The 21,356-nt window shown below is 46.7% G+C and overlaps 1 protein-coding gene across 1 annotated transcript; it reads right to left on the minus strand.

Annotated features, from left to right (window-relative positions):
• Window positions 1-3,837: 3,837 nt before the first annotated feature.
• Window positions 3,838-11,590, minus strand: Faslg (Fas ligand). The gene is made up of 4 exons (XM_027935018.2): window positions 10,900-11,590; window positions 10,292-10,337; window positions 6,317-6,373; window positions 3,838-5,125 (listed from the first exon to the last, which is right to left on the minus strand). The coding sequence occupies exons 1-4, from the start codon at window positions 11,233-11,235 to the stop codon at window positions 4,731-4,733; spliced, it is 834 nt and encodes a 277-aa protein (XP_027790819.1). The 5' UTR covers window positions 11,236-11,590; the 3' UTR covers window positions 3,838-4,730.
• Window positions 11,591-21,356: the final 9,766 nt, after the last annotated feature.

A 21,356-nucleotide genomic window follows, 5' to 3' on the forward strand; every position in this document is an offset into this window, starting at 1 on the left:
GCCCAGCACCCACCAGGTCCTCAGGCTGGCTGCCTTCCAAGCAAATCGCAAAGGTCCCCAGCACTGTCCATAGGTCTATTGTTTCTGAACAGGACTCATTTCTGAGCTCTATTAATCCTATTAGTCCTAATAGGAATCATTAATAGAATCTCCTTAATCTGATTCTGGATGATCCAAAACCTTGGAAAGTTAAAAAAAAAAAAAAAGTAAAATCCATCTCTATTAACACCAGATTTTACTCAGATCCCTAAAGAATGTAAGTTAACATGCTGCTTCAAAAAGGGACCAGAGAGGTTGGGGTTGTAGCTCAGTGGTAGAGCGCTTGCCTCACATGTGTGAGGCACTGGGTTCAATTCTTAGCACCACATAAAAATAAATTAAATAAAGATAGATATAATATGTTTATCTTTAAAAAGGGGGGGGGGGGCAGAGAATGTCTAGGACTCAACCCACCACAGAGAGCCCAGGGTCTGGCTTTGAGGGGCCTGGCTTCTCCCTTCCACTTCCCTCTTCCGATAAGTTATCATTGCGAATTTGTCACCCTCACCATGATGCCCACAGCAGAGCTCTTTCCTGTTCAGCTGTGGTAAGTCAAAACCTACTTCAGAGAACACAAAGTCACCACTCTGAGGGGCTAAGAAAAGACACGGGTTTTGTGTGTTTTTAGTTGTTTGAAAAAACAAAGAAAGAAAGAAGAAACCTCGAACAACTGAACCAACAGAAGCCTTTTTTGTGTGAAACCTGTGTTCTGCTTTGGGGTTAGCTTTTCACAGAGGAGCAACGGCAGGTCCCACCTTCAAGGAACAAAGGTCCTGGGTTTCTGACATTCCCTACGTTCTGGGTTAGAGAAAAATAGCTCAGTGTTTCAAACGAATTGTTAACACCTCTTCCCTGGAACCAGTCCTGAAAGCACAGTAAGCTATAATCCTATCTTCAGAGGATCCCAAAGGTATCCTAGTGCAGCTGAGGCTTGGAGAGATCTTGGGCCAGTGGTGTCACCATTAGCTGATGGCACCAAGTCGTCTCAGGATGCCCAGCTCCATCCCCACTGCCTCTTGCTGTGATACAAGGTACTATTATCTAGAAGGTACCATTGACCAAAAAAATCATACATATACCAGAAAACTTTCCATGACCCCTGCAACTGGCACACTTGATGGCTGAAGTCAAAACAGAAGGGAAAAGACAAGGAGGATTTCATCATGGTGGCTGGAAATGCGGATCAGCAGCCCAGGTAAGGGCAAAACCTCTCTGTCTTCATGAGATGTCCAGTCAGGAACCTCATCCTCCAAAGTAGATGAGTGAAGTTTTAGGAAGATTAGATGACACCTTCCAACCTGGAATGTTGGTTTTGTTCTTTAATTTATTCAACAAATACTTATTGACTATCTTCTAAATGATAGTTTTACTGAAGCAATGGTAATTTCCTTCAGCCCTCTCCTAACTAAACTCCTGGCACTGCCAGAAACCAGCTACATCTTTCTTATTTTCCAGTGCTGTGAATTAGTATGATTTAGTATCTGGAACCTCAAACTCCCATTGGATAATCTACTCAAAGCTGGATTATTCACATGCTCAGGAGATTGCATAAACATGGATTCCCCAACTCCTAAATCATACATATCCAAAGCTGAGAGACCCTTGCCTTATAATTAAGGTTATTTAGTCAACAAATGTTTATTGAATGCTTAATATGTACCAGGTACTGGGTTAAGTGATTTGGATAGAGGAATAACAAGGAAGAAAAGGCTCTGCTTTGGGAATTTCTATTCCAACAATGGAACATTGGAAAGAGAATAGGCCCTAGTTAGGATGGTCTGAGAGAAGATGACATTTGAATTCCATGTGAAAAACCCAAGCAGAGCATCCTGGAGAAGGCAGCGGAGGCCTTGAGGTGTCCCACCTGCTCAGCTGTCTGTACCTACCTGGGAAATGGGAGGGAGACGGAGGGGAAAGAAAGGTTCAGGTGCAGATTCATTCTGTTTGGTCTGGGTTGGGTTGTCTGTTCTGAAAGGGCTGCTTTAACACGAGTACTTGCTGTTAGAAATGATTTCCTAGATGGGGCTGGTCTGGGGGTTAGGGGACAGAGAAAGATACTGTAAGTGGCAAAGAAGGAAAGAGGAAATGTAAGCCTAGTGGCAAATGGATCGTTCTCTTCCTGCAACCAGACCAAAGGAAGAGGGGGTGTCGATGCAGATGGAATTGAGTTTTGTGTGGAAGGAAGGTTGCGTGGTGGGAGGTGGGGATGTGGCTGCTGATGCAAGAGGGAAAATATGACAGAAATGACTCAAAAAACAAAAGCCCATCTCACTAGGGAACCGAAGTGTTGAAGGGCCACTGGAGACCTGTGACCATGAATGTAAAGCAGTGGCTTTCAACCAAGGGTAACTGTCCTCCTCTCACCCCCAGGGACAATGTCTGGAGGTAGTTTTGGGTTGTCACATGTTGGGTGGGCAGATGGGGGATGCTCCCGGCTTCTATCGAGCATCGGGCAGGGATGCGGCTAAGCACGGCACAACTCCCAGGATGGCCCTCAGCACAAAGGATTGCCCGCCGTGGGATATCAGCAGAGCCCAAACTGAGAAACCCCGACATAAAGTGGTGTCAGGGTTATGTACACACCATCTCTGGAAGGCTGCACAATGAGACGGAGATCTTCTATGAAAGTAGAAATGGGGCCGCAGGACAGAATGAGAAGAAGACTTTCATCCTATATCCTTGCGTTTTCTTTTAAACTTTGTACCTGTACACGTTGCCTATTCAAGTCAATCAAAAGATAGAAATAAGTCAGTAAGAAGTCAATAATGGATGGGCTGACTTAAATACACAATAAATAAAAATAAGATCAGCCATCCTGTTTGGGCAGTTTTTCTCCAGCAACATGTGGCTGCTGATATGTCAACCGAAAGAAATGGATCCTTATGAGCAGAACACAAGGGAAGAAGGAATCATTCTGGAATTAAGAGTCTTTCCAAGGCACTGATTCTAATGGAAGGATGAAGGAACTGGGCAGAGAGGGAAGTGAAGCTGGGGAAGGACCAGATGAACACTTTAGGAAAAAGATACAGTTTATTAATTAGAGATCTCAGTATTTTAAAAATATTTTAGAAAAGAAAATGTTGGAGTAATTGAACTAGAACCATACGTGATAATGTTGTGAACAGAAGACACCAAAAACCAAAATCCAGAGGATGAATTTTCAATGATAACAAAGTCAAGGGAAAGGCCATGATTGTGAGTAGCTGAAGAAAACAGCAAAAGGTCCTTGTGAGGAGTGGGAGGACACAAGTGACCAGGTGTCTGGAGGCACCGCCCCAAAAGAGCTTCTTCCCAAGAAGAAAGCACTTCTCTAAGAGAGTTTATGAGCAATCTTGGGTACCATTTCTTGATGTCCTACAGCATGTCAGATACTTTGTGCACATATTAGCTCTTTTTGGCCCAAGAAAGTTCTAGTGATCTGTCTAGAGCCTGTGAAGTCAGTAGGTGGAAGAACAAAGATTCAAATTCTGTTTTTTTAGTTCAAAGTCTGTGCCCTTTCCACCAGACCATGGCTCTGCCCCAGGAAGACACCTCGTCATCAAGTATCTAGAAAGCTGGGCAAGCTTAGCACCAGCAATTACATTGATAATGGAAACTCTGGTTCACAGAGGACAGAGACAGAAAAAGAGGGAAGAGCCTGGCACAGATGAAAGGATTTGCAGCACAGTTCTTCTCACCTTAAAAAATTCTTCTTAATGTGATCTGAAGTCACAATGAAGAAGCCATAGATTAAAAAAACAAAACTAACAAGCAAAAAACCCAAATCTTGGTGATTTCCAAAACTTACACTCACAATACTTTTGTAGATGCTAAAGTGGAGCTTTTATTACATGTCAACCATTCATTAAAAATGCAAAAAAATAAATATTGGTTATATTAAAGGAAAACAGCATCAAGAGCTGAATGTCGGTGGGTGACAAAAATTTTTGAAGACTATTACACTTGGTTGCCAAGAAGCATTCAAAACAGTTTTTCCTAAATACATACTTCATGATCTCACATTTGCTCTATGTATGTGACTCTTTAGACTGATTCACACTCTCTCTCTCTCTCTCTCTCACACACACACACACACACACACACACTCTCTCTCTCTCTCTCATAATTGCACTAGAGATGCATATGGTGTAGGAGTGGACCAAGTCCCCCAAACACTCCTTTCGCTTCTCTGATAGCATGGCCTGGTAGCCCAGGATATGCATTTAGAAGTAAAGATGCCACCAATGGGGTGCTGACCTCCTTGGGTCTCTTTAGCTTATCATGCGTGCCTGGTTCTCCTTCCCCATCCCTGTCCATCCATGTTATAACCATGGATCTGAAGACAGCTTTCCCTGAGGTAGCAATTAGACCCACCCTGGGAGTTGGGTTCGAAGGTGTCCTCCTTTTCCAAGTAAGTTGTTCTTGGCCACTTAACATGGGTCTAGAACTCCAGGCAGCGGCTTCTCTATGTCCTGCACCTTTGCGTGGCAGCCCAAAGCTCTGTGTTCTTCAGCCATATTCCTCTTCCTCTCTGGCTCATGGACCTTGGGTGAGATGAGGAACTGCAGACCTGCTGGACTCTGTGGTCTCAAGGTCTTTGTGGTTATGTCTTTGCACTTGAACTCAATAGGCTTAAGAAGACCTTCATTCAGGCCAATGTCCCCAGTGCCCGTAACAAGGAACCACAGGGAGAGAATCCTCAAGTGCTTCTCTTAGAGCTTATATAAGCCAAAAAATGTCTTAGATTCCTCAAAATTGACCAGAGAGAGCTCAGATACGTTGACATATAAATGGTCATTACTGGTGAAGTTGAACACAGCCCCCAGATAGCTGCTGCGGGCCCACATCTGGCCAGTAGTGCAGTAGTTCATCATCTTGCCCTCCATCAGCACCAGGTCCTGGGGATACTTAGAGTTCTTCATGTAGACCTTGTGGCTCAGGGGCTGGTTGTTGCAGGACTGACCCCGGAAGTATATTTTGGAATACACAAAGTACAGCCCAGTGTCATTGATCACAAGGCCACCCTTCTGATACTTCACTCCAGAGATCAGGGAAATTCCGTAGGTGTCTTCCCATTCCAGCGGGCTGGACCTTGAGTTGGGCTTACCTGAAGTCAATCAGAGAGGAGCCGTCAGCAAGGAAAGCTCATGCAGCCAACAAGCTAACTTCCCAGGCAAAACTATGGGCCTTTCCTTCAACAAATGTTCTATCCAGAGTGAGGTAGCTCCCACCGAATGGGCGGAGGGGTCAGAACTTGGCCCATCACTGAATTCTCTTTGTCAAATTGCCTGTATCAATCTTATCATCTACACAATAGGGACAATAACAAATGCCCCCAGTCGACTGCAGTAAAAATTACTGAGATAATTCCAGCTATCTAAAACAAAGATTTTATGATCTTCAGAACTAGAAGCAACACTGCTAAGCTTTGTGGTCCCTCCCTGAAAGGAAAAGCCAAATCCAGGGAATTTAAAGATGGGTAGGACCTACATGGGTAGGACCTAAGGGATCCTTGCTCCATCTTCTCACCACAGCCAGGATTCTTCCACCCCTCTATTTGGGCTGAAATTCTCTATCCCTCACACCTCCCCCCTATGTCCAAACCTTAATCAAAGAACTCGCTCCAGTACTGAACTTATGGCTGTGTGCCTGTATTTCCCTATTAGATGTCAAGCTCCTTTGGAGGCAGGAACCATGAGCTCTCTGTCTCCATGCCCTCAAAGCTTGGCACACAGCAGGTGCTCCTTAAGTGTTTGCTGGTCTACCTGAATCAACCTACAGCCTCTGCCTGAGAAACTGCAGAAGCAGTGGCACAGCACACAACCTTGTGTGACCTTTGTCTACTTCTCCTGTATTCGTGGTTTCCAGTGGGAGTGCCCATCCCATCCCGACAGCCACCATTTCACCGCCCATTGTAATCCCACGCTGAAGCCCCAGGGCCAGGGCTGAGGCTGCCTCTCACTCCTATTTCTCCTCTGGAAGCAGAATGAAACTTCCAGAAAATCAGAGAAGCACTAAAATAGTTCACCACTCACTCCCCACTCTTCTCTGTGGCAGGAACCCCTCAGGGTCTTTGAAATGTTTGAAAAGAGTGGGCTCCCTCGGGTCTCATTCACTCCATAGCTCCAGTATAGCACTCGCCCAGAGCAGGGGCATGCGACTGACCCCCTAGAAAGCTGTTTCTTGGGTTCCAAATACTGTTGCTGGAAAGCACTTGTCCCCAGAACTGGTCACGGAAACCATTCTGCGCTTTGCCAAAGGCTTTCCCAGCCCCCACCCGGGGCTTGCAGACACAGACCTGTTAAATGGGCCGCTCTCCTCAGTGCCTTTTTATCAGAGGGTGAACTGGGGTGGCCTGTATCACAGAGAGACAAAAGACGTACGTAAAAATGAGATGCCAGCTACTACCATGGTGGAACTCAATCCCATTTGAATAAAAGATTTTAAAAGCATAAGTGGCAATATTCTGAGAGATTCTCAACAACAGTCTGTGTTTCAGAAACAGGTTGAACAAAGTAAACCAAATTGAAATAGACATATATATTCATTGTAATGTCACACTGTGCATAAAACTGTTGTATCAGTTACTTCGTTTAGAACTTCCCATAGTATTGGAGGTAGGGATTATTGTCCTGACTTATAGTTGACAAAATGAGCTTGGAAAATGGATGACTAGTCCAAGAAGACTCAGCATTCAGAGTCACAGATGGGACCGATGCCCAGTCTCCTGCTCTAATCCAGGGCTCTGTCCACTCTGGCTGTGCTGCCCCAGGGTCACAGAGAAGAAGACTGCTAATGTGTCTCCTGGCTACCAGGTCTCTTCCTACTGGCATTGTACAATCTGCACCCACATCAATCATTCTAAGTCCTCAGCCACCCATGTCACTGAGACCTCAGAACCTCTGTGGCCCCACGTGATTTCAGCCTCACTTCCTCCTGCTCACTCCCACTGGACACTGCCCCTGGTCCTCTGCCTGGGCCTGCACTCACGCAGTGCTGTCTGCCTGGATGCTGTCCCAGAGAGATTTCTGTGCCAAACTTCAATCCATTCTCTAAGCTCTATCGAAAATGTCTCCTTCTTTGGGAAACCTTCCCAGATTTAAAGTCAACTATGTTCTTTCTCTCCTTTGAAACCTAAGACCCCTCCTTTTTTACTTCTCCTGTCAGTTCTGACTCCCCTTTTCTAAGGAGATGTCCCCAATCAATTGCATTGAAAAAATTTGAGATAAATTTAGCTCTCTGAAACAAAGATCTTATGATCTTTAAAACTTGAAAGTTTTAAACTTTGTTGTCCCTCCCTGAAAGGAAAAGCCAAATCCAAGAAATTCTAAAGTTGGATAGGACCTTAGGGATCCTTGCTTAATGTAAAAATTGTCTTATTTCTCCCCCCCTCAAATAAATAGCAAGTTCCTTACTATATGCTGACTTCATCAGAGTGAGTTCAGCCTGGTTCCTAACACGAAGCGTGCCTTCAGCAAATGCTCAGCATATTAAATCAAAGGAGTTGAAACTGATAATATTTTCCTAACCCAGACACTGTTTCTCCGACCTTTAATATGTTAGCCAAGGTAGAAAGTTGTCACTTAGCTAATTAACTCAGCTAACTAAGATATTCAGGAACAACTCACAGGAAAGATGCCTATCCATCTCAGGCTAGTGATTAGCCTATGAAAGTCCCCCAGGTATGAAAATGGCCCTGTCCCCTGTGAACATTACCTGAGCAGTCGTGATCTCTTAGCACCCAAGACAAACCACCTCGAAGGAGGTGTGAGTGAGCAGGAAAGGCAAAACTGAGTTTCCTCTACATTCCCGTACCACAGCCATCCGAGCAGCTCTGTTAGCACGTGGCCACAAACTAACAGGAAATGGAACCGAAAACCACATGTTCGCATCATGATATCCTTCAGAGCCTAGTATAACACTCTCCTCATACAAGGTACTCACTCTAAATATCTGCTGGATAAATATTAGAAAGGCATCCTAGACAGTGGTGGGGACTCCTTCCTACACCAGGGCTTTCTACATGCCACTGGAAGCACCTACTGGCTTGCTCTTGTCTACCTTCCCACTAGTTGAAAGTGCCATGCGGACAGAACTGCTTGCCTCTCCCATCCTTGATCACCCCAGCGCCCATCCTGACACCCAGGAGGCACCACAAGGCCACCTGTGGGTGATCTAGCTGAGGGAAAAATGGAAAACGATAAAAGGAAATGAAGTGTAAATAATCCATGATAGTATCTCCAGGGAAAGTCTCTGTTAACACGCTGGGTGTGAAATGGCTTAGTTCTTTTCTGAGAATGTAAAATATTCACATGTGCTTTAATAGTCAGTAGTAAACTAAACACATCCCTCAGCACACATCTCTTCTTCTAACAATATAGAGAAATGCCCTCTATCTCATCTGAGACCCCCGTGACATTAAGTGTTCTTCTGACACACGGTCATCAGTTGGTATGGATTATGTGCTCACCTGAATACACCATATGTTTTTAACTAATCTCTTAAGAGGCATTTAGGTTTCTTCTGAATGTTTCTTATAAACAGACTTATGAAAAGGTGATAAATATCCTTGTAAATAAATCTTTGAGCCTAAGTTTGATTATTTTCCTAAGATAAATTTTCAGTGATGGGACTGCAAGGTAAACTAACAGCTTCAAGTCTGTGATACATATATTCCAAACTGCTCTTCAGCAAAGTTCTGGTAACTTCCATGCATACTGGCTGAAACTAAAATTTAAGCGGGTCTTTTCCTCTTATGTCTTTCTTTGCATGTTTTATATCTCTTATTAGTAAAGTTACTAATTTGATTTCCATATGATCATTCACCAATTTCTGGTCCATCTGGGTAGATGTAGAGAAGATAATTCTTTACTGCGGTTGGTAGACCTGACTCATCTTTTCATTTGACTTCAAAACACTAAAATAACTCCAAGAAGTGGGTGAAAAATGAATAATTAGGTGCCCATCTCACAAGCCACATTCCACTGATTTTCAAAGTGATTGTACTTTAGAAATCCTCCAAGAGGGTTCAGTGTTCTATCAGTGCCCCCCCCCCCCCCGGCTTGTGTACGTCTGGGCTCTCTAACATTTAGGAACTTGGACACAGAACTTAGGCCCAGACATCCCAAAGATGCGGAGCTGCCCAGGGTCAACGGCAGTAGGCACATTCTGGGTCTCCACCAGCTGCACTGAAGTTGGCCAGGGTTTGCTGTTGCCAGGAAACTTTCTACTAAGTTTCTAAGGATAAGATTTGCCTATCATCTTCGCGGGGGTATCCTGCTTGGCATCTTTTCCCCATTCCATGGCTATTACAGAGACAGGAGTTTCTCTATTTCATGAGGCACCAGACCATGTCCTGGAAGGACCTATAGGTGACAAGCCATCAGGAGACTTTCATCTAGCCCCAGTTCCATGCTGATAGTCTTGGGCATATTATCTAATTCATCTGTTGTTTCTCTTCTAAAAAATAAGATATTTGGACCAGGGAAGCTCCCTTCTAATTCAAACCAAATCTAAAACTTCAGTGAATCTGTGTTTATGACAAATGAAGAGTATCCTAAACTTTATCTGTCTACAGCTTCCTAAACTCTGCCCTGAAATCTCATGAGGTCAGTGTTTCACATGTCTTCTTCTTCCTGTCCCAGATCCCAGGCAAAGGGTTTTCCTTTATTGTCAAAGGCAGTTCATGAGTCTTCTGTGGGTGAAGCTGAACTTCCTTTGAAGAACAGCTGAAGTGTACCCTTGGGTCCCCAGTGACTTCAAAAGAACCCCTACTGTGGGCAATCGATTGTCCACTTTTTGAAATCTTTGTCATGTCCTATAAAATACTTTAAAATAAAGCTTAGCTCTAATCATTTCTAGAGAGTTTAAAAGAGTGGAGGACATTCCCCCCAAACATCTCCCTTTTTCTCCCATGGAGTCACAGCCACTACCCACCTGTCCCAGAACCAGGACACGTGAGAAAGGGCCAGGCCTGGGTCAGTGGTCTGGAGCTGGGGGCAAAGGCCCAGGTCTATTTCTCTTTTCAAAGCGAAGTGGAAGTTAGTTTGAATTATGAACAGTGCTCAGCTACCTGATTCTGAGCAATTAAATTCACTTAATATTTTTAAATAGTTTAAGGAACCATATTGACCAGAGATTCAAAATTAGCCAGGATTCCTCTCATAGTATTCATAAACCTAAGAATGGGACAAAATTCAAGACATTCCACCAACTTTGTTCAGTTCTGAGGATCATCTTTGGGAACTCAGGGCTCTTGTATAAAAGGACTCACCTATTTGCTTCTCCAAAGATGGTTCTGTATTTCTTTGATTGATTGACTAGCAAAAGAGAAAGAGAAAAGTTGTATAATTAGTTATCAAAGCAGAATTGTCAACTAAAGCAAGTCCCAGAAAGATAATTCAGACACCTCAAATCCTTGCCTAACTTAGACTTTAGCCAAGCAATTGTGCCTCACTGTCCCTCAGTTTTGTGTTTTGGAATAGTACCGACATTTTAAAAATCTTTTCAAGGAAATTTAATTTGGTCTATGAGTCAATTCCTTCTAAGCAAGACTCCAAATTATTTCAATTCCTCGAATCCCTAGTTATGAGGTGGTAAATGGCTCAACCGACTGGCCTGATAACTGAGAAAGGAAGGACTGTTTGCCTTTGATTCTTTACAAGAAAATATTCCCTTCACTTGTGTGAGCCAACATTCCCTCGCCAACAGGAGGGTGACGACAGCCATTGGTCCGGAAGACAGGACAAGAAGGTCTGAGGAGCACCTCACAAGCAGGGCAGGGCTCCATCCATGTGGCTCACAGCTGCCGGCCACCCGCACTGTAGCAGAGCCGTCTTGCCCAGCGACTCCTGGGCACAGAAGCCCCCATACCAGCCTTACCTCGCGGAGTTCTGCCAGTTCCTTTTGCAGGTGGAAGAGCTGATACATTCCCAGGCCCAGTCCAACCAGGGCCACCAGCACCATAAAGAATATCACAAGGAGCCACAAGCCTGTGTTGTGGTCCCTGCTCTTCTTCAGAGGCGGTGGTGGCAATGGGGGCAGCGGAGGCAGTGGTGGAGGTGGCGGTGGAGGTGGGGGCGGGGGCCTCCGTTGACCCGGCCTTCTGGGCACAGAGGACGGACAGGCGAAAACGGACTCTGGAGGGGCCCAGGAAGAGCTGGCACTACTGTCCACCCAGTAGATCTGGGGATACGGGTAGTTCAAGGGCTGCTGCATGGCAGCCAGTGGCTCGGGTCAGCCGCAGGGAAGGGTTTTGTTTCTCTCAATCCTGCGGGAGGCTGAGGTGTCGAGGTCGGGACTCCTGTTGCTGACTGCTCACGAGAAGGGAACGCAGCTGTCTTTATAGTGTTTCCATAACTGAGGGAAACACCTCTCTCTCCCTCTCTCTCTCTCATTCTCTTTCTGTTTCTCTTGAAAGACACCCACTCGCTTTGTATCTGAATCTAAAAAGCCTCAAGAAGCTCAGAGTAAACCCCTGGAAGCTTCCGCCCACAAGTTTCTGATGAAAGCCTTCAAAGCTCTGCTTGCTGTCAGCACCCAAAGAGCTGGGAGGCAGTGCCCACCGTGCTCTGGTCCAACAGAGCAGTCGGCACTGGGTGCAGCCTGTGGGCATTAAATGGGACCCAGCTGCAGAGAGACGGACCAGTGGGGCGTGTGCAGACCCTGAGGGGCGAGACCCTGGAGTCATGGCCAGAGAAGCCACCTGCACATCCTACCTTTAGCATGAGGAAATCCCCCCCACACTCCCCACACACGCCTTTGGTTTCCCACACCCAAGTGTGATTTACCCCGACATTGCATACCATCATAACTGACAGGTTAACACCTGCCCTGTCCACTCCACAGACCAGCTCAGAGGTGGTCAGAGGTTGCAAACCAGCTGCCCATTGGCTTTGAGAAGCCTCAGAACTGCTTTGCTTACACTACACAATCTTTTTCTTTCATTAGTCACCCACTTTTAAAACTGATACTGTACACATTAAAAATATATGTTTCCATTCTGTTTTGAAATATTAGAATATTGGACACTCTCAAGGCTCTCTCTGCAAACCCAGTAAGCTACCCTAGGAATGAGACACAGGTGCTCCAGGTCGCCCAGGGCCACGCCACTACACAGCCTTCCCCAGGCAGTAGCTGTTCTGGTCCCTGCAGGCATTTCTGCTCATAGTCCCTATTACAACTCCCAGATGAAATTCATGGTGCCCAGTTAATTGAATTTCAGATAAATAATTTTTAGGACAAGAATATCCTGAACATTGCATGGAAATAGTAAAAATTATTCATTGTTTATCATAAATTCAAATTCAACTGTGTGTCCTCCGATTTCTTGCTTTTGACTGAAGCTGGCAACCCTACTTGGGTAAACCTCGCCCTTTCCTCTGGCCTCACATAACCTTTATATGCCAATAACTTCTAAGAACTCAGCTTTAGTTCCAACCATTCTCCCATAGAAACCACAAACCTCCTACAAATTCTTATTTTCTATTTTATTGGAGTGCTCTACTTTTCAAATTTGATCAGTTTTTATACGATCTGGGAATTCTATGTGCTCATTCTGGCTTTTTCCACCTGCAGCAAATCAACACAGGACATATTATTTCCCTGCTACGTTCTGCCCATCCCACCCCACTCCCAACACAACCCCCTTCTCTCGAGGTCACTCCCTCTGGTGACAACCCCAGCTCCCCTCTCTGCCTCTGCCCCAGCCTTTGACTGGTGTCCCAGGACTGCTGAGGCAGTTCCCGTCACCCACCCACTCCCATCTTGCCAACCGCTGTTGCCTCTACTTCAGGCTGGGACGTCTCTGGTTTTCTAGGTGCAACTTCCACAAAAACTTCCAGGACTCTAAGAACAACGCTATATTTCTCATCTTCCTCTGCCCTGTGCCTCCTCCTGATACATTCTGTGACAGAGGAAGCAGAAGCCCATAGCTCCCAAGCAGGAGCTGAACAAAGTGAAGAACAAGTAAAGACAAAGAGGGCAACTTTAAACACTGGCATCAGGCTTGGTAATGCCAGCGAACGTCACGTGTTGGCAAAATCATAGAATCAACACCTGTACAAACAATAACAGGGCCCCATCAGCTTTTTGGGATACCTAAACCTTATTAGGAGAAATAATTAAAGTATATCTTTAGCTCTGTGATTGCTGAATTTATAAGATTTGTCCTCAAGAGCTGGACTTAATAAATCAACCAAGTAATAAATCAACCAAGGCACCAACAGGCTGGCTCTGCCCACCGCATCCCACACCTGGGAAACTCAAACTGGGTTCTTCTCCCAGCCCTTTCCCCACTCTTATTTGCACCCGCATCTCTCATTGCAGAACCAGAGTTCCTTGAGGAAGGTAGGAGAAGGATTCAGAGCTGCCCATCTGTTTCAGGAGAAGGAGGAGGAGTAGGCTGACCAGTTGCAGACAGTCACAGGGAACAAATTTTAGTGTAGGACCAAATCAGACAGCCCTCCTTGTACGGGTTGTGATGACTTCCTAAGTACCTTTCACTAGATGAAAATTCAAATTGTTTTTCTTTCTTTCTTTTTTTTTTTTTTTGAGAGAGAGAGAGAGAGTTTTTTAATATTCATTTTTTTTTTTTAGTTTTTTGGCGGACACAACATCTTTGTTTATATCTGGTGCTGAGGATCGAACCCGGGCCGCACGCATGCCAGGCGAGCTTGAGCCACATCCCCAGCCCTCAAATTGTTTTTCACTGTGGTCCCTCTAACATTGTACCTTTTCCTTCAGCAATTGTCCTAACCCTCTAGAAACAGGGTTGAAACATGCTCCCAAAGCTTTATGTGAGTCACAGGGAGGCTGGAAGGTCAGAGCAGTGAAGAGAAAGGGCTGCTCTTTCTGTCTGTCCAGTCCTGCAGAAGCAGACCAGGGCTCCAGAAGTGACTGGGCTGTAGCAGAGTGGTCCATCGTCAGAGAGCCGCTGCAAACCCTCCCGGACCTAGAGAAGACTCCCAAGAGCAGCTGCCGAGTCAGTAGAAAGGCCAGGCCTTGCAGTCGTCTCAGAAGTGACCAAGGCCCGGGTGTGTTCTGAGCCGGAGTTCATTCACTCGCAAACGTGAACCCACATATTTAATTTCACTAGGTCCTTCCAGACACTCATCTGCATGGTCGACCCCTTGGCACCAGCAGTTGCCTGAGGACTATCCTTCCAGTCTTCCTTGGCTTCCTACTGTCCACCTTTCTAGTTTTTGCCAAGTGTCATGGCTACAAAGTCCTATCTCAAGGTCTCCTAAACTTCTTCTCTGTGGCTCCTTGTGAGTTTGAAAACCTGGCCATATATCTGTTGGACATTCAAGTTTCCCTTTTTTGTGGCTACTTCCAGTTCATACGCCATGCCCGTTTTTAAATTGGGGTTCTTTTCTCCTTCCTGCTGATTTGTGGAATCTCTTATACTTTGTATTTTGGATATAAATCCACAGTGACCTTCAGATACTGAAAACGTCTTGTCCGTGCCATTGCCCATTTCCTCTTTAGGTCCCTCTGGAGTTTGCTCTTGTTCGGGAGATGAGCAGGAGTCCTTGTGTATGATTTTCCACGTATGAACCGGTTTTCCCAGCACAGCCCATCTTTCCTCTGCTGGATTCCAGTGGAGCATTTATCACACACCAAGATTCCTCTTGTAGCTGAACCACTTTACGGACCCTTGTTTCTTCTGGTACCAGGAGCACATAGTTCTCATGATTATGGATTTAAAGAATGTCTTCAGAGCTGGTTTCACAAAATCTTCCATCTTTGCTCTTCTTCTTTTTTAAATTGACTTAGCTATGTGAGTATATTTAATCTCCAACATGTTAGAACAAAAAGCTAACCTACTCCTAAAATATTCTACTGGACTATTAAGTACCTACAGTCATTTGAGGGAAGCGTTGTCCTTGCAATGTTTGGCCCTGTCTATATCACATCTTTTTTTATGTGTGTGATCTTTAATTTTTTTTCTTCAAAGTGATCTCATACATTTTTTCTTAGAGTCACTGCTTCATATCCTATAATTTTGTTGTGATTATAACAAAATTATTTCTGTGGCAGGTACCTCCAAGATGACTCCCACAATCCCCCACCTGGTCTTGCCTGGGGGCTGGACCTACGGACTAGCTTCTAACTAAAAGAAAACAGCACAGTGTTGGGATGTGCTCCTGAGACTGAGATCCAGGTAGAGTTATAGCCTCCGCCTCTCCCCCATCCACGCGAGGGGAGGCAAGCCTCTGTGCTGGGAGCAGCGTGGCCTCGGTTTCTAAGATGAGTGTGTTCAAACTTCCAAGTGCAGTTATTGCTCCCTGTATTTAGCATTTGATCATTTACCTGTTTTGAGATTCACTCTTGGGCACACCTATGTGCACAATGTGAGTGTGATCACAAAATCAGGATGCTCAAGACCAGCCTGAGAGCAGCATCCCTGGTGAGAGCTGAGGGGCCAGCCTGCAGGGCAACGGGTTGTGGGGCACAGCTCAGACAACATCAGAAGGCTGGAAATGCATGGCTCTTGTGGGTGGCCCTTTCTGATGCTTGAAATGCTTCACTGCAAAAACACATGTCATGGTGAGTATGTGGGAAAGCAGATCCACCCGGGCTGACTTAAATGTCAAAGTCGTTGCTTTTGTCACCCACTGTTTCCTTTGGTGCCTAGCATATGTTGGGGCATGCGGCTGGATGCCTCGAGAGACTTCCGTTCCGGGGGTCCCATAAGAAGGCACCCTCTGAGTCTGAGGTGTGGCTTGCTGTCTGTCACAGACCTTGGGACCTCAGTTAGTGACTCAAGAGAGCCATAGCTCTTGTGCTCCGCTGTTATTTCACAAGAAGATCTCTCCCCAGAGCCTTATTTGCCAACCAGCTGCAGCTCTGCTGTGTTCCTCTGCTCGGCTGCCACGACAGACTGTGGGCTTAACAGCAGACTGTTTCCTTGCACTCGTGGAGGCTCCAAGTCTGAGATCAGGTGTCCGTGTGGTCGGTTCTCCTGAGGACTTCTCGCTGCGTGCTCATGTGGTGGGTCTCTCTCTCTCTCTCTCTCTCTCTCTCTCTAAGGAAAGTAGGCCTCAGATTCAGACCCCACCCTCGGGATCTCACCTCTCCTTAATTTAATCACCTCCTAAAAGTTCTTTTTCCAGGTACACCTTGAAAGTTAGGGCTTCCACGCATGAACCCGGGAGGGAGACAGTTCAGTCCACAGCCACCGTCTACCAGCCTTCTGAAAGCTGACAGAGCTCTAGAATCTTGACCCTAGAGTAACATGGAGATCACAGCACCACGGACGTCCAGCCCTCTCCCTTATTTCACAGTTGTGGGCACTGGGCTTCAGAGGGATGAGCGGGCCCTCCAGGATCACCAGTAGAAGAGCGAGGAGGAAGGCCTGGCCTGGCTCCTAGTGCTGCCCACCACATCCTAAGTGTGTGGGATTGAAACCCATGGGTTTGATCTTTGTTCAAGTCCGTCCCACGCATCTCTGGCACCTGATGTGCACAAGGCAGCGGAGGATGCAAGGATGTGACCGGGTCAGGCACGGCTCCTGGAGGAGCCTCGGCGGGTCCTGTCCCCATGTTGCCTTCATGGTCTTTAAAGTCCACTTGCACTTTCTGTCCCTCATAATCAAACACTGATTCAGTTTTCCTTTGGGATGGTGGGAAGGAAAGGGGGACAGAATGATGCGTCTATTGAGCACCTGCTGGATGCCAGGCACTGTGCATGGACGTTGTATACCTTACCTTATCTGGCTCTCGAGCAGCCTTCATGATTGTTCCCTTTTTTTAAAATTTATTTTCATGCGGCGCTGAGGATCAAACCCAGTGCCTCACACATGCTAGGCAAGCACCCTGCCCCTGAGCCCCAGCCCCAGCCCCATTATTGTTCCCTTTTTATAAGTGATCCAGAGAAGCTAGGAATCCATGAAGAAGCCGAGCTTGGATAGGAACCTGGATCTTTCCATCAGGCCACAAGGCCACTCTTGGAATCCTTCCCTCTTCTCACAGTGTCCTTTCCTCCTGCAGTTTCTCATGTGTCCTTGGGATGTCTTTGACAAGTAACACATAACATCAAAATCCCTACTTACCCTCCCAGAGAATATGAATTCCAAATCACAGTGTCTTTCCAACCTTTGACCTCCCTGCCCCTCGCATTCCCACCCACTACTCTTCCGCATCTCCTGCTGATATTAAAAAACAAAATCCAAAACCACTCTCTCAACCGCTAGCCATATTTACTGCGCTGAATCTACTGCATTCCAAGCACCAAGCTCCCCTCCCCAGCAACAAGACAGCCCGGTGGTGTTGTTGATTCCTCAGGAATCTCTGTCCCCAACAGGAAACTCAGGAGGAGACCGCGGGCCACCCTCAGGGTCGTGCTCCCAGATGTCACTGCACCACACTGAACGCCTCCCTTCCTAGTCCTTTCCATTTCCATGGGGTCCCGCCACTGTACAAGGCCAGTCCTTGGTTCCTCCCCTCCGCTCACAGTGACCCCTCTTTTATTTTTTTCTAGCTTCCTGGTTTGGACCCCATGGCTCCTCAAACCGAAGAGTCCCTTCCTCCTCCTGGCAGACTCTTTCTTTCTAAATCAGCTCCAACGTTACCTTCCCTGCACAGCCACTCAGGCACAGGGACTCCCTGCCCCCTCAGAGTGCTGGTTGCAGCACCTAACACCAAGTCACCAGACTCTCATCTGCTTCCTAAACTCGACCTCCTTCACGTGGACAATTTCTTGTTAATTCTGGAATTTGCCATCTCCAGCCCAAAGGCCTGCATACAGTAAGTGCTCAGTAGGAATTTCCTGAGGATTCTTGACCATGTAGACCTTCTGTAGAACTAGAACCCAACAGTAAAGGTTCAGCACCCCTGATCCAGAAAGAGACTTAATGCCATCCCATCCAACCTGGAATCAAATCCAACTGACAAAACCAACTCCTCACAGAAAATCCGTGAAACGCCCTCCTTGGCCTGCCCACCTGGGCCCGCCCCCTGTGCCGCAGACCCCTTAGCCCTGGAGTCAACACACCGGAGCATCAGGCTTCAAACAGCAAAACCTGCACGGGAAACCGACCCCTTTGTGGCGACCCATCTCTGCAGAGCCAACTGTCTTTCCCCAAAACCCACCACACACTACAGGAGGTACCACTGCAGACCCAGAGCCCAAGCCCTAGGACCATTAATCTCCCAGGCAGGGAGATTACCACTGGTCCTGGCCCAACTTCACACCCAGGTTCTCATCAATGGCAATCATCTGGTGCCCTGGAATGTTCACACGGTCACAGGAGTGCTGGTGTTTCCAATGCATCCATTATGTCTAGATACAGAATCACACCCTTCATATGGATCATCACATTAGTTGTTAAAACAATCCAGCGAGGCATGTGTTGTAAACAGCCTTCTTAGCAGAAGAGAAGACCAGCTCAGATAGGTGAAGCTATTTGTTCAAAATTACATATACAACTTTTAAGTGACAGAGCTTGGATTTGAACCCAGGCTGTCCAGCCTCAGGACCCCAAACATGCCGCCATCCTGGAAAGGACTCCTATTTTCCATCCATCTGGGTTTGCTGTCCCCCGTCCCCGTCCATCCCTCTGAGCCAGGACCTGCCTTCTCCTGCAGTCTTCCCGAGTCCTGTTCTGCCCTAGAAATCCCTTCTTATGCTACTCGAGTTCCCTGAGGCAGTTCCCTAGTGGATACGCTGTCCACCTCCCATACACCTTCCTGCTGTCCTCTGTCACCCGGCCTTGCCTGTGGAGGCAGCCTCCCTCTGTTTTGCCAGCTTGAGAGACCCACCCCACCACCTCTACAAAGTGAGCCTTTGCCTCTTGCTGTCAGCATCTGGTCCCCTCTCCTGTCCCTCTGCCTTGCACCCATCAAAAGTAATTGACTGTAAAGACAGGGAGGCCTCAGTCCTGGGCCCCAGGCACTCCTCTGATGCCCAAAGAGAGCACAGGTGCAGGGTTTCCTTCTCCCTGGATTAACCCTCTCTGGTGGCTCTGCGCTTTCCTTTGTCCCGCATGGCTAGCACTTCTCTCGCCTGTGTCGTGTGTGTGTGTGTGTGTGTGTGTGTGTGTGTGTCCCTGATACAGATTCCTGCTCAATCTCCCCATGCCCAATGACCAGCACTGTGTGCTGGGCAGAGGAGGGGGAGAGGATCAGCAGACGGAGAGCAAAGGCCTATATAAGGACCCAGTTTCATTTCCCTGACACTCATTCCGACACAATTCTGTTTCAGCTCCAACTCTGCAGAGTGGGGTGGGGTGGGGGGACACTGAGGAAGTGGTCAGAGGGGTGGCAGGAGGCACTTCCTTTCACAGAAATCTTTGGGGCAGAAGCTAAGGGTCATGACGTCTTCGTCCTGCAACATAGTCTGTTTCGTAGTCTACAGACACCTATATTCTGTGTTCTCTGTTTTTTCCTCACCTTTCTACGTAGACTTATGAACTGCTTTCCCTTCGGTGTTCGGAACTGGAAGCAGTCCCAGGACTCAGGCACGTGTCCACCCTCATTCACTTCCTCTCTCTGTATCTATCATGCTCCCCTGGGCCGGGCCTGGACCTTACTCAGCACAGCATCATCACCCACTCTAACTTTCTCACTGGCCAGGAAATCTGAGCAGCCATGACGTTCCCAAACCATTATAGATGGCGGCCTGTCACTCCCAACAATGAAATGTCTCAGAGCAAACAGGAAAAGATTAATATTAAACACGCTAAACGTAGAGGTTTCTGTACACAGGTGTGTTTCCTACCCACCTCATGTTCTCTGGGCTCCAGGAATTCAGAGGGTACTGGACCATGGCTGGTGGGCAGCTTCATGTCACAGGGTCAGCAGAATCTAAGCATGATCCACACTGGATCTGAAGCCATCATAATGTCCCAGCGACATCTCTTGTCCTGAAAAAAGGGTTAAATATTATTGTCACTCATAATCTCCTCCCTGAATCAAGTGGAAAGTTTTTTTTTTCTTTGTGAATTTTATTTAATCCGTATGTCACCTAAGCCTCCCCCACCTGTGGCTCATCTCTATTGCCATGGTAGAGATGAGCAAAGATGCAACTCAGATGATTATGAGTTTTGAGTGTCTGCTAAAGATCAAACTGTTTAGAAAGATCACAGACTACCCTGAAGAGAGAGTATTGAGATCAAAACTTAATAAATACTGGGGCTGGGGCTCAGCGGTAGCATACTTGCCTGGCATGTGTGAGGCACTGGGTTCGAACCTCAGCACCACATATAAATAAATAAAATAAAGATCCAACAACAACTAAAAAAAAAATATTAAAAAAACCTTAATACTGAAGATGAGAAAACTGAGACCTGGAGAAGAAAAGTAGATTCCTCAGACGCAGCCAGCCTGCCTGTGCCTTGCCAGCATTAGAAACCCACCCCATTACCACTTCTATGATCAGGTTGGGCATGGCAGGACGGGGTGAAAACCTCCAGTCCCCCAGCACTGGCAGAGGCCCAGCGCTCCCCACAGCAGCTCCAAGCCGGAGGTGGGCCCAAGCCACTTGGAAGCTTGTTTCCCTTCCGGTGAGTCTATAATGTTATCTTTTCCCCAGCTGATTAGCTCTAGAAACTTTAGGTCCGAGGAGCAGAGATTGGGCTTCTTGATTTTTCTGGACTGCGGGGAAAAATTAAGTCACATTTGTCCTCTTGATGATATCCATTGATGATTCTTCAATGTAAGACTACGAAACTGCTTTTGATGAGGTTTCACCTCTCTGACTCCCACTACGCTTTCCAGGTCCCCAGAATAAACTTTAAATGTGAAATGCCTGAAATTGCCCAGGAGCCCAGACTGCCAGTCCCTTCACCTATGTGGGAGTGTCCGCAGGTAGCAGAGATAAGAGACAGACGAAGGCGGGCTCTCGTGGATCTCATCTGGGCATCTGATTCTGACTGGGCCTTAATCTGGAAAGTACATCCCTACATTTCATAAATTGTGAAAGTCACATAATTTTTTTTTTCATTTTTTTCAGGGTAAACCTATTTGAGTTGGGTCTTCATTGTTTGCCAACCAAAAGAAACCCAATGTACACCCCCCAACGGGACGCTGAGTGGATGCCTAAAGAGAACAGGGTTTCAGTGAAAAAAGCAGGAACAGTACTTTGGGCAGCTGTGGTTCTGCTGGTTCCGGAGAAGAGGAGAGTGAACCCCACCCAAAGGGCCAGGGTGCTCTGGAGGCAGGAGAGGAGAGCTCATCCTGGCTGACGTCTAGTCCCCACCCACCTAACATTCCACTGAGTTTCAGTGTGAGAATGTGAAACTGCTTTTGATGAGGTTTCACCCCTCTGACTCCCACAATGCTTTCCAGGTCCCCAGAATAAGACTTAATTTAGAGGCACCCCAAAATGCCTGAAATTGG

Source organism: Marmota flaviventris, chromosome 12 (genome assembly GCF_047511675.1).
Source record: "Marmota flaviventris isolate mMarFla1 chromosome 12, mMarFla1.hap1, whole genome shotgun sequence".
Classification (NCBI taxonomy): domain Eukaryota; kingdom Metazoa; phylum Chordata; class Mammalia; order Rodentia; family Sciuridae; genus Marmota; species Marmota flaviventris.

Coding starts and splice junctions, on each gene's coding strand:
- Faslg (XM_027935018.2), bottom strand. CDS start 11,235: ATGCAGCAGCCCTTGAACTACCCGTATCCCCAGATCTACTGGGTGGAC. Junction 10,338..10,899: donor AACTGGCAGAACTCCGCGAG/GTAAGGCTGGTA, acceptor CTCTTTTGCTAG/TCAATCAATCAAAGAAATAC. Junction 6,374..10,291: donor ATCTTTGGAGAAGCAAATAG/GTGAGTCCTTTT, acceptor TCTGTGATACAG/GCCACCCCAGTTCACCCTCT.